The sequence below is a fragment of the Primulina eburnea genome, chromosome 13 (assembly GCF_022965805.1).
Source record: "Primulina eburnea isolate SZY01 chromosome 13, ASM2296580v1, whole genome shotgun sequence".
Taxonomy (NCBI): Eukaryota; Viridiplantae; Streptophyta; class Magnoliopsida; order Lamiales; family Gesneriaceae; genus Primulina; species Primulina eburnea.
In genome coordinates this window covers 32677154-32689352 of record NC_133113.1, presented here as the reverse complement: position 1 = coordinate 32689352, position 12199 = coordinate 32677154, and the positions used below count along the sequence as shown (strand labels likewise).

General features: G+C 35.4%; 2 protein-coding genes across 5 annotated transcripts; both read right to left on the bottom strand.

Moving 5' to 3' along the window:
• Positions 1-2024: 2024 nt before the first annotated feature.
• LOC140809959 (uncharacterized) lies at positions 2025-3881 on the bottom strand. The gene is made up of 3 exons (XM_073167750.1): positions 3643-3881; positions 3361-3535; positions 2025-2261 (listed from the first exon to the last, which is right to left on the bottom strand). Exons 1-3 carry the CDS (start codon positions 3779-3781, stop codon positions 2168-2170), a joined length of 408 nt encoding a protein of 135 aa, XP_073023851.1. The 5' UTR covers positions 3782-3881; the 3' UTR covers positions 2025-2167.
• On the bottom strand, positions 2025-11740 carry LOC140809958 (CLP protease regulatory subunit CLPX1, mitochondrial). Of its 4 annotated transcripts, XR_012113206.1 has the most exons (18): positions 10243-11734; positions 9879-9940; positions 9628-9716; positions 9416-9495; positions 8877-8927; positions 8344-8418; positions 8172-8249; positions 7417-7473; positions 6366-6436; positions 6193-6292; positions 6006-6110; positions 5534-5596; positions 5311-5433; positions 5018-5179; positions 4659-4764; positions 4457-4571; positions 3643-4346; positions 2025-2261 (listed from the first exon to the last, which is right to left on the bottom strand). XR_012113206.1 is itself a non-coding variant. In XM_073167749.1 (15 exons), the coding sequence occupies exons 1-15, from the start codon at positions 11164-11166 to the stop codon at positions 4699-4701; spliced, it is 2106 nt and encodes a 701-aa protein (XP_073023850.1). In that variant the 5' UTR covers positions 11167-11734; the 3' UTR covers positions 4391-4698. The 4 variants fall into 4 exon arrangements, 1 of the variants encoding a protein (XP_073023850.1); XR_012113205.1 differs by having other exon boundaries at positions 4457-4764; XM_073167749.1 differs by lacking the exons at positions 2025-2261; positions 3643-4346 and having other exon boundaries at positions 4391-4764.
• Positions 11741-12199: the final 459 nt, after the last annotated feature.

Below are 12199 nucleotides of genomic sequence, written 5' to 3'. Positions count from 1 at the left end.
TCACAAAATACGACCCGTGAAACCGTATCACACAAGTTTTTTCCATCATATTTAATGTAATCATCTGTATTCACTGTCTTCAAAACAACATAATATTATATACAACGCACCGAGTCCAATAAGTTTCACGATTTTGAAAGGCTCATCATTACAAAATAAGAAAAAATCCCAACGAATAACATTTGACAAAATCCTTACTGAAATCGAATATATATTTTCGAAAGCGAGATCAAATAATTTTGTTTGCCAACCGACCAGATAGTTTACGTCTCCAGGGAAAAAAAAGGGTAAAGCCTGGCTTTTTCACGTCTCTTAGACAGAAGAAAATTAGACATTTGTACTGGATCAGAATTTAAGTAATGCTCGTTTATTGAATTGCGATGGTATGTTGCAAATTAATATTTTGAAATGGGTTTATGTAATTTAAATGATTAGAAAATTTGAAAGGGTTTAATAAGTTGGTGGTATAAATTACTATACAAAAACGTAATCGATGTAATGAATGGAATATTATAGCATTTGGAATTTCCCATGAAATGAAAAAACATGGCCTTAATCATTTCAAGCAGCTTCTTGAATTATACAACAGTCAAAAGATGTCTCTTCACTATCCAATTTTTTATTTGACTGATGACAATCGCCACTCTCTTACTTTGACCGATGAGCCAACCATTGGATTCTCCACAGGTAAGAGTTGCCACGTCATCTAATATGTAAGAGGATCCACATTTGGTTCAAATAAGTGTAACTGGGTGTTACAACACTCACCTACCTTATCTTGAAATAAGATGAAATAATTTTAAGTAATATAAAATTAAAACATAATATTATTATTTATATTAAATAATACTAATAATCATTTAAATAGTATAAATAAAATTGAGAAAGTAACGTAGAGTAAAAATAAAGATGGATGTATAAACAATGGAACCTACAAATAACGAGTAATAATGTTAAAATGTGTGGAAGAATTAAAGTGTCAATATAAAATATAATATGTATTTGACAAATGAAGTTGGTACTTTTTTGAGGTGGTGGTGAGTGTCCCTTCAATCATTGAATGCTCTAAATAGATAATCAAGAATTTAAATGTAAACTACACAAAGGATATTTCATTCGATTATATACATTTGGTCATTTAGAATGCCTAATTAACTATGAACTTGTGAAGATCCATCGCATGGTTCTGAAGTCGGACTGTCACCTCACATTTCACACCAGATTTTCTGGATAATTCCTCTAATCCAATAAAGCTAATGCAGGAACATCACAAATGGAAGCAACAACAGAACCCGTACTATCGAGAACAAAAGCTCCGTTGATATGATATCCATGGTTTGCTGGAACGGGAATAGCCTTCACCGAGTCCAAGTTTCGGACAAAAACGTAACATTGGATGTTTTATAACACTGTTTTTCGCAATATATCGATGATATATCGGTGGAACAGAACGGAGAAACATAACAGTTTCTATCTGATTTTTTTATATTTTATGAGACCTATTTTAAGTATTTACATTTTTATGTTTTCGTTGTTTTTAACTTTCCTAATTTATTCATTTTTCTTCATCTAAATTTAGAACATAAAATTAAAATTATGACAACGTCTACTTAAAAATAGTAAACTATTTAATTAAGAGTGAGTCTCATGTGAGACCGTCTCACGGATCATAATCTGTGAGACGGGTCAACAATACCCATATTCACAATAAAAAATAGTACTCTTAGCATAAAAAGTAATACTCTTTTATGGGTGACCCAAATAAGAGATCCGTCTCACAAATAATACCCGTGAGACCGTCTCACATAAGTTTTTGCCTTTAATTAATTTATTCATGTATATTTTTGATAGAATATTATTAATGCTAGTAATATTTGTGATATTTTTACTTATTTCTGAAATTTTTAATTTTTTTTATAAATTCTTGACCGTTCCGAAACCGTTCCGCGACATAACATTAGAACTGAAACGGTGGTTACCGCGACGAACACCGCTACCATTCCGACAAACCATGATGCTGTCGATAACAAAAGCTCCATGGATATGCTATAGTCAATAGGTATTTATAATTTATACATAAACATGTATTTCACAAGACTATGCACTGAAATCCAGAATACTATTACATTACAAAATGTAAATGCACTATATACCAAGTTCTCTGCGACTATCTTTTCCACTTGTCCACTTCTCTGGAAGTTGCTTGGATTAGCTTTTTAGTGTTCAAGACAAGCTCATCAACGAGGCCACCAATGTCATCCCTGACATCAAGCATCCACTTAAACCATACAAGAGGAAAAATAACTATTATGGCTAGAAAAGCATGCAAATATCTAACTACTTTCAAGATGTATTAGTACTTCGGTGAATCCATGAGCACAAAGACCCTCCAATAAGTTTGTTGGTACTGGCTTAAGCCTTTAGTGCTCCATATCACATACATTTGAACTTTATATAAGTTCCTCAGTCATGGTCTTTGGAATAAAATAAACTTTACTGATGCTTCTCCATCCACAAAATTGATTTTCAAGGTAACTGATGCTTCCACCATATATAATTCAATGATTGAATATTAACTGAGTCGTTGGAAAGCACAACACGGAAAAGCCATAAGGAGAACTTGAATTATATGTAGTCTCGTTCATGTCAAAAGGCCCGGGCATGCTATCCTTCTGGGATGCTTATAGAATCATTGGAGTGGAAGGAGAGGAGGGAAAGAATCAAGGACCAGATTACCCATTTGTATTGATATTACCTTGATTTTTTTTTTCTTTTGGTTCTGGTCCAGACCCCAATTTTTGGAGCAAGATCATGTCAATATTAATCCACAGAGTCAGGTTCAACAGGAGAAGCTCTCTCGTATCTCCAATAAGCTCTTTCATTACTCATATGTCTCAATTCGCATGATTAGCAATAGAGACCTTCAATTCTTGCCATTGGAAGCAACAAATTTTTGTTGCTATTACCTAGTTAAACACTCCTCGCCTCTGTGACTTAAAAAGTTCAATTTTTTTCCCTACACGTTCATTTTTCTCTAAATCCCCTCACCATTTTCAACTTCCTGTATGCACGTTATACTAATTCAAAGTTCACAAGTGATGTACAAGGGGTTCGTTCGATCCTACCTGTGGGGGCAATGCCCCCACGGGATTTAGATGGTCCAGATTTAACCACATTTGTGATTTAAAAAAATAAATAGTGAACCCCGTGTACTTGTGGCTAAATCTGAACCCTAGATCTACACATGAGCCACTGTACCATATGTAGGGTGAAACATTCCTGTACAAGGGTTCAAACATATTTAGCTTCCAGTAATTTAATAATCCCTACAGATAAATCGTAAAAGAATCAGAGACTCACTGAATAGGAACATTTCCTCTGCCGTTCAAGAATTTACCAATATTAGAGAATCTTCCATTTTCATCATAAACAACACCCCTTCCCAAGCCGTACCCAAATCCCATCCCAACCCCACATCCAGCTCCAATTCCAAACCCTAGCTGTAAACCCGGAAGACCCGGACCAAAACCGGCACCTTAACAGATCAACGAAAAGAAAAAATCAGAAGTAAGCGATTTGAAAGTTTGATTCACTGATTAGTCATTTGAGAACACAGTAAAAGGAGTGAGAGTGGTGGCATACCTCCAAAGAATCCAATTGCGAAACCCAAACCACAGCCTGCGCCGATTCCGAAAGCTGGTCCAAGCTTGCCCAACTGCCTCGACTTAACCGCCGGTAGCTTCCACAAAATGCCTTTCTCATCTTCGTCCCTCCCACTCATATTTGCCCAAACGATAAAATGGCTTTGTCCCTCAGTCGCTGATCGTATGTAGGCTAAGACACTCTAGACGAGAATCTTGTGACGCGTGCCAATTATTTTGGTATCCATTGAAAAATGTCGCGTTTGACATTATGCGTGACGATATTATTGTATTTTTTAAATTCAACAGGATTTTTTATTTTATTGTCCATTGCCCATTTTAAATATATAAATAAAACCAAAAACAAAATTTCTACCTTCTAAAAAACACTTTTTAAAATCGTTTTCTTAAACAACTTTTATAAGCAAATATTCTATTTTTTAAAAACAATTTTTAAAAAAATATTTTTAGTCCATTAATTGATTACGAAACAAGATATTTTACATCCGTCCAATAAAATATTAATAAATCAACCATCGAGCCGATTTTATCAAATTTTGCGTACACATGCATAACAGTTCTAAGAATATATTTTTTTACATGTCACAAAGCTTAAACTGTTTCAAAATTTTGAGACTACAAATACTGGTAAGTTCGAATATTCATGTTGAACTATAGTGCCTAGTAGTTATCTGAATGTATGGCCTGCAATTCATACAATACAAAAGAAGATATGGTTAAGGAAAGCGAAACAAGAAGTAACTTATAATACTTAAATTATTAAAGGGTAATAATTCCAGTAGATTATATTAAACCTTTCCCCGTGCCTAAACTAAAGAAAATGGCTTCTACACTGCTGTACTGATTAGTAAGACGGCTTAAATAAACCCCGAACTTTTGTTGTCCTATATGAGGCCTCTCCTCGACCATCTCTACATTCTGTTGAAAGCAAATGATAAAACTACAAATACATGAATGAAAAAAAATTCACAAAATAAATTAGAGGAAGAGAAAGACAAATCTTTCCCCAAGTGAAAAGGGACCGATGCAATTCCGGCTACAAGCTTATTGCTCTTGACGACACCTCCAACTCGCCTTCCTGCAACTCCATTTCAGCTTCCTTCTGAAGAACAGGTCATAGATATTGTTAGTTTACCAAGAAAGCCTGATTAAAAAAAAATCCACATAGAGACGTCAACTAGACACAAAGGCGGTGCCAGACGAGTAGTGAAGAATGGGCAAACTAAAATTTTAAAAATTTATGGACGTGAAGTCATTTTTTTATACAGATCATATAGAATAAACTTGAAAGAGGAGAGAAAATATAGCTCTAGCCAATCTCCCTGGCTCCGCCACTGATATATAGACCATACTACCTTATCATTCAACTTGGCATTGGCCTCTGCGAGGTATCTCTCCAAAGCACCATCTCCACGAAGCACTTTCGCTCCATAACCAGGTGTATTTGTGGTCCCTATGGATTCAACATCAACCACCACAGCATCTATTCTATCTTTAGCGGTCCTCAAATCAGGAATCTAAAACCAAAAGAGCAATGTCTTCTTAAGATAAAAGTTGCCTAGAAGTTTACAGAGCAGGTGGTCTACCATAAAGATCAATCAAACATCAAATTGCATAAACCAAAAAGGATAAACTGCTACCAGATTACCTCGTACATAGCATCCATTAGAAGGCTTTCTAGTATGGCTCTTAAACCTCGGGCACCAGTATTCTTAATTCTTGCTTTATTAGCAATCAATCTTAAGGCTTTTTCGGCAAAATGAAGCTTAACCTGGAAATAGCATACGAGCAAACATTTTACCCATCTATTTCATGCTTGAATTCCCAAGGGACAAGGACATTTCTAGCTGCATGATAAAAAAAATGCTTACGTTATTCATGTTAAATAACTTTTTGTACTGCTTACCAAGAGCATTTTTGGGCTCGGTCAAGACCTGAAACAGAAATTAAGACATCAGAAAACAAGAACAATCATAGTTGACACTGCATAAGATAATTAATTCCATCTTAAAAGTGTAAAATTCCAGAAAAAGGAAATTCAATAATACAAGTTAAAAGCGGAAATCAATACATCGATAAGAAAGGGAAATACCATAAAGGGTTAATTCACAGTAGTTATTGTGAGCCCTTTAGCCTAATCAATGTCTCCTTTGGAAATCAAAGTGATATTTTATTCTGTTGATTGTTCCCAAAATACATGTTCATGCATCGTGATCATCCAAATCAACACAAAATCACATCTCCGCCAGAAAAAAGGTAAATTTCAATTTAATATACTACGGTTTTTTTACCAATCAGATAAATACAGAAAAATTCTAGTTAAATCATAACTACAATTAACACCTGAACAAGTTGGTCTTCTGTGAGAGCTGACAAGCTGACCAAAATAGGGAAGCGCCCAACAAATTCAGGTATCAGGCCATATGCTATAAGATCACTACTCTCAGCCTGAGAATTTGAAAGTTTCCAGACTATAAAATGAAGAGCTAATTGCAATAATTCTCTCAGATTTGAAGCAATGTAATCTTACAGATTCCAATAGAGATGATGTGACAGCGGTATCAACCACTCCATCTACTCTCATATTAGCACGAACAGGAGCTCCAAATCCAATTGACGAATCCTGCCGTCTGGAAAAACATAATTAGATCTGATTGTTGATATTATTTGAATGAAGAATTTGACAGAGTATTATCAAATCACCTTTCGGAAATAGTTTTTTCCAAATCAACAAATGCTCCCCCACATATAAATAGGATGTCTTTAGTATCTATCTGAAGCAAAAAAGACATAATTACATAATTGGGAAAAAGCAATGAACAGAAATTTGCAAAGGAAGCCTCTATATTGAAGCCAAAAAAGAAAGAAAGGAAAACACCTCCTCACTCGAAATAAAACATGGAGAGCGATACCAATCAGGTGATAATGTGCATGTGTATGGAAGAGCGAAAGCGCAGGTTCACAGATACATGTGATTCTATCAAGCTTTCACCAAATTGACCATATGTACTAACAAATTGGAGTTTCACTTAAAACTAATGTCGATCACTTCTTCAACATGACGTGAATACCAAGAAATGATTCTGAAAGAAGTGACAATTAAAATCCAAATAATTCACCGCATTAAGACGTGTTACTCCAGATTTCACAATATCAGAGTCCACTATGAGTCTTGCTTCTGCCATTCTATTTCAATTTTTGTACGGAGTTTTTTCACTTCACAGTCCGGGAAAATCAACAAGAGTAACCTATCATTACATAACTAAATTCATCCAGCAAAATTTTGAAAAATAAATAAAATAAAAATGCAACCACCTGAGGGAAATCTACTGGAGTATCGTAGTATTGTCATTTTGGTAAGCAAGAAAAAATTTGGCAACTATTTAGTTCAACATAATCGGAGTGTCACTTACACGAGAATTCCCTCAGAACACAAAAAAACCACCTCTTACGATTTTAGTTTTGCCCATTAACATGCCTACATCTAGGGGCGTAAATATCGAACTTGATCCAACAAAATCTAGAAGAAAGATAGGAGAAGATAAACAGTCCATTCATTCAATTTTATTTTCTCTACAAGATTCTTTGTCTGCACATACTTGTAACAAATTCAATAGAATACAAGTGAACCTTAGGGTCTAGATATATAATGGTAGATTCGTCACCTAGTAAAATGGAAGGAGAAAAAACAGGAAAAGGAGATTAAATATATTACAAAATTCTAAAGAAGAGAGGGTAACAAGTCCCAAAGTACCTGTATATTATCACCTCGAGGGTGCTTCCTTGACCCCTTTTCTGGAACATTTACTATCTGCATAAATAGGGAGACCACATTTTACTTGAAAACTTCACATAGTAAAATAAACCGGGACATTTTTAAGCTAGTTAGCAATGAAGTACATGAAGCATGAACTGCAACTATGCCAAGAAATCGCCTTCTAAATTGGTCAAACTATAGTAAAAACAACGCATTTATCAACTCCTACCATCCAATTCTACCAGGAAATTTTCAAGGATTAAGGAGATCCTTACTTAACAAGAACATCATGGTTTATTAGACAACTCATGATCATTTGTTACTTGTAAAAGCCGCTAGAATTAGACTGCTGTACCAAATCCAACATAAAATTGCAATTCTAGCATACCCATGGAATGAAAGCAATAAGAAAACATCTTTAGAAGCTAAAAGTTTTTCCTACAAAGGAACTTATATTCTTCCGTTATTATTCGGTTGTAACTTTTGGTGGTTATTTGATCATTTAGTCTACCACGTCAAAAGTGCCATATCCTTCTTTCCAACTAATGATTATTTATAGAATGGTTAAACAACAAGGATCATGAACAAAATGGAAAACAAACCTTTCTTAAGGGTTTATGTGCATCGCCCATTTTTAATAAAATAAATAATTCTTTTTCTCATGGATGTGGGAAGGTGATCGCAATAACTATATATGTGTAAACATATTCAAATGAAAACTAGATTGCACAAGTAAGGCACATGTTACTCACAGTCCCTTCCAGCATTTTCAACAACGCCTGCTGAACACCCTCACCTGAAACATCCCTGCTGATGTTTAAGCTCTCAGCCTAAAAACAACACAATAAATCACAAGGATTATGGCAAGGTGGAACCACATTAAAAAAATAAATAAAACTTAAAAAGGATAAGAAAGATCAGAACCTTCTTAGTTATCTTGTCAACTTCATCAATGTACACCATCCCTTGTTGTGCTGCTTGAACATTAAACTCAGCAGCCTTTCAGCGGATTTGAAAAGATGAAAGGATCAATTTAGTAGGTACATAATATGTTATAAAGATATAGCAAAGTCTTGGAGAGCCTTCAATGATATTCTACTATAATGCCTATGGGACGGCCTATATTTTCTCCAAAATGTCTGGCTAACAATGGAAATAAATGAAATAGCTAAACCAGTTTTATTTTCTCAGTAATTATTCCAGGAATAGAAAGATATCAGCCTTCTACAAAGCATGTAGTAGACTCAATACCCATAGAACCATATGTCTCATACTTATCAACATAGATATCAAAAGTGCTACATCTGGATGAGGTTTCAAATGCAGTATCATATTGCACTACAATTGCTATTTTTCATTTTTGCTTCACCCTATTTGCCACCCAGGTTTTTTTAGTTACACTATCACTTGAACAGAACCAAAAGCCATCCAGTAATAATAGGAAATAAATTACATACCATCAGCAATTTGTACAGTATTGATTCAACGTCTTCACCAACATAGCCAGCCTGAACGTAAATACACATAATTAATTATTTTATTTTTGTGCAAGGCACAAGGAAACTGATATATAATGCAAAATAGAAGCACAATATTGGAAAGAAAAGTCACTAAAATTAGTAGTTAATGGTTCTAGGACGAAATGTCTTCATGTTTCCTTTGGAGTTTACAGTAATCCAGAATCACATTCTTGCGAAAACAATGAATCAAATGATTGATAAAAAAATTGATGACAATAGTCCATCAATTCAACAAAAAAAATTCTTTAATGTCGGTGCTCAAATAGATTAAGACTCGGAACTCAACAAATTGTGTTCAATACATCTCTATATGATTATTATCAACAAAAGAAACAAATTTTTTTGCAGTCTTGCAATTGATAGTGCCACCAATAAAACATAATATGCTTTCCCCAGCCATGTTTTCAGACACTTGGAAGAGTGAATAAATGGATCTCCTTAGAGAAAAATGCCATAACAGAAAAATGATTGCTTACCTGTGTTAGAGTTGTTGCATCAGCAATCACAAAAGGTACATTCACGAATCGAGCAAGAGTTTTTGCTAGCAGTGTTTTTCCTGTTCAACAAACATATGTCAGAAAACAATACCATGTCGCGTAATACATCCATCAATTTAAAGACATCAAGGCAAGCTTACTTTCGACCAAAGGCAAATACAAAGGTTTTATTTGGAATTTTTCCATCATACCTGAGCCAGTAGGACCCATCAAAAGCACATTGCTTTTTTCCAACTCAACATTTTCGTCACCATCTAAGCGGGGGGATTCAGTTTCTGACCTAGCATCCACACATCAAAAAGCAGATGACAAAATGAGAGAATAAAACAAGCAGTAGGATTTAAATGCTTGGAAAATGTGATGCCAAGAAGTGAAACATATGTCCACTGATCTTTCTCCTGCCTCAAAATATACAATTAGACAGAGTACAAGGAGCACTAACCCCTTTTGTAAGGAGGCATGATTTATCCTTTTGTAGTGATTATGTACAGCGACTGAAAGAACCTGCCAACATTTAAAATAAGCAAGTTATATAATAAGATTATATAGGTGGAGCAAGACGGAGAAAACATATACTTCAGAGTTCATACAAGCTGCACCCTTGATGACACTAAATCAATTTAAATAGAAATGGATTAGTCCAAGCACTTCTCTTCAGTTTATGATATTGAAAGCTAGAGTCGAAAAAAGGTTGAATTTTCAGCACGCAAGAGTAAACAATTTGAATGTGCATGGTAATTGAGAAATGATTCAATCAGTGAAATCATAGAGTATCGATGATGAAAGGAGCAACAAATAAGTAGAACCTTCTTTGCTCGTTCCTGGCCAATAACAAACTTGTCAAGCCCCTTACAGATCTCCTTTGGGGTGGGTAAATTCTTACCCATATTAGACCCACCCCAACTGTTCTTTTGTGCATTTTTACCACCATTCCGGCCGATACCGTCAGCTGTTGTGCGAATGAGGTTGACACCAGGTAAAAAAGGTGGCCCAGGTGGTGTATGCACCGCCAGATCATTCCCGCTCATGGGTGGGGGTGGATGTGGAGGCCAGTTCTCCGGAGGCTCGCTGCCATACGACCTCAAGGTCTCCCAGAAGGATGGCCGGAGCTGAGGATCGGTTGATTTCTTGGCAGAATTCGAATTCCTGCTTTTCACCCTGCCAATTTCAATGAAACTCCCTTGCAGAGGAGACATCTTGAAAGGCCTGAAGTAGTAGGCCGTCTTACAGTTGGGGCATAGATTCACTGCCTGGAGAGCATTGCCCCCGTTATTTCCATCTTCAGTGGAGCAGTTATTGCCACCGTGAGAATGATAGGCGGCATTAATTGAGTTGTTATTGCCATTGTTATTATCAATATCGTTATTGTCGAGGTTGGGAGCATCTGCATTCTGATCATGATTGGAAGAGAAGGGAGGAATAAGTTGGTGTGGGCGGTTGGTGAAGAGGAGATCCATCTGCTTGGAACAGCGAGGGCAATTCGACTCGGCCCTGATTTTCCTAGTAATCTGGTGCTCATCCCCTCCACCGACCCGATCCCATTTGTACCTCTTCTGCACTCCAATTAACGGCTGATCCCTCTTCCTGTCGTAAGACCCCAGGTGCAGGAAATTCACCAAACACCAGGGGAGCGGCCGCGGATGGCTCGAACCCCACAAGCTGTTACCTTTCCTTGATGCCTCCAATATCATCACGTCTCTCAACTTTCTCCATCTCAAGCACCCCGACATTTCAAATGACAATTCTTGACCGTCGAATCGCCCTCCCCCTCTCTCCACCCACACAAACAAGCAAATATCATTCACTCTACTAGTTACTTTGAAATTCGAGCAGATACCCAATATTCAATGATCTAGATAGATTAAAAATAAAAGAATAAAAAGAGCTGGGAAAGTGAATAAACAAATATAGTAAAAACGAATTTGTTGATGTCTCCTCCAACCTAATCTTCTTTTTTATATATGCAAGAATTCTTGCGCGGAGGAAAGATAGGAAGACGCAAAAAAACCAACAAACACCAGACCGGAGCGAAGATACAGTAGAGAGCGTTTGTAGGAGAAGTAAAAGCCAATCAAAGCTTACTCTTTTTCCCCTTTCTTTGATGATTCATATTATTTGACTGCGTCTCCCACTACTCGAATTGACCGCGTATTCATCGCAGGTTTACTAGTGATGCTTATTTTCTAGTTACATGTAATTCTAGTTCCATTTTTCAGAAACCGAGACCCCCACATAAAGCATCTAATCCGAACAAAAACAAAAGATGGTTTTGATTATGGTTTTCCACTACTTATTCCAATTGTTTTTCATGGATCCTTGAACATAGTGGAGAAAAAGGCAAAATCATTTGGAAAATTTGTAATAAATTGAAAAATAGATGGTTGATAAATATATTGTGAAAGAGAATAATGTGTTTATAGTTTTTTATATTTATATTTTTAATTTTTTATAATTGGATTTTTGCGATTATTTATTTTTAGTTTCTTTTTGTTTTTTAATCGTAATTTTATTATTAATTTAATATGGTTATTAATATGATGTTGCGTAGTATTGATGTGGTGTTCTGCGCCCGATTTTAAAAAATAATAAAAAGTTTCTTGATTTGATGACAAAAGTGAACTCAAAAGTTCTATTATCTTGGTTCAATTGGAGATAATTAGTAAAATAATATTGATCAAATGTTTTTTTCCAATAATATTTTTATTATATTTTTAAAAATAAAATTTGATTAAAATTATTCTGAACACTTGGATTTAGATTAAA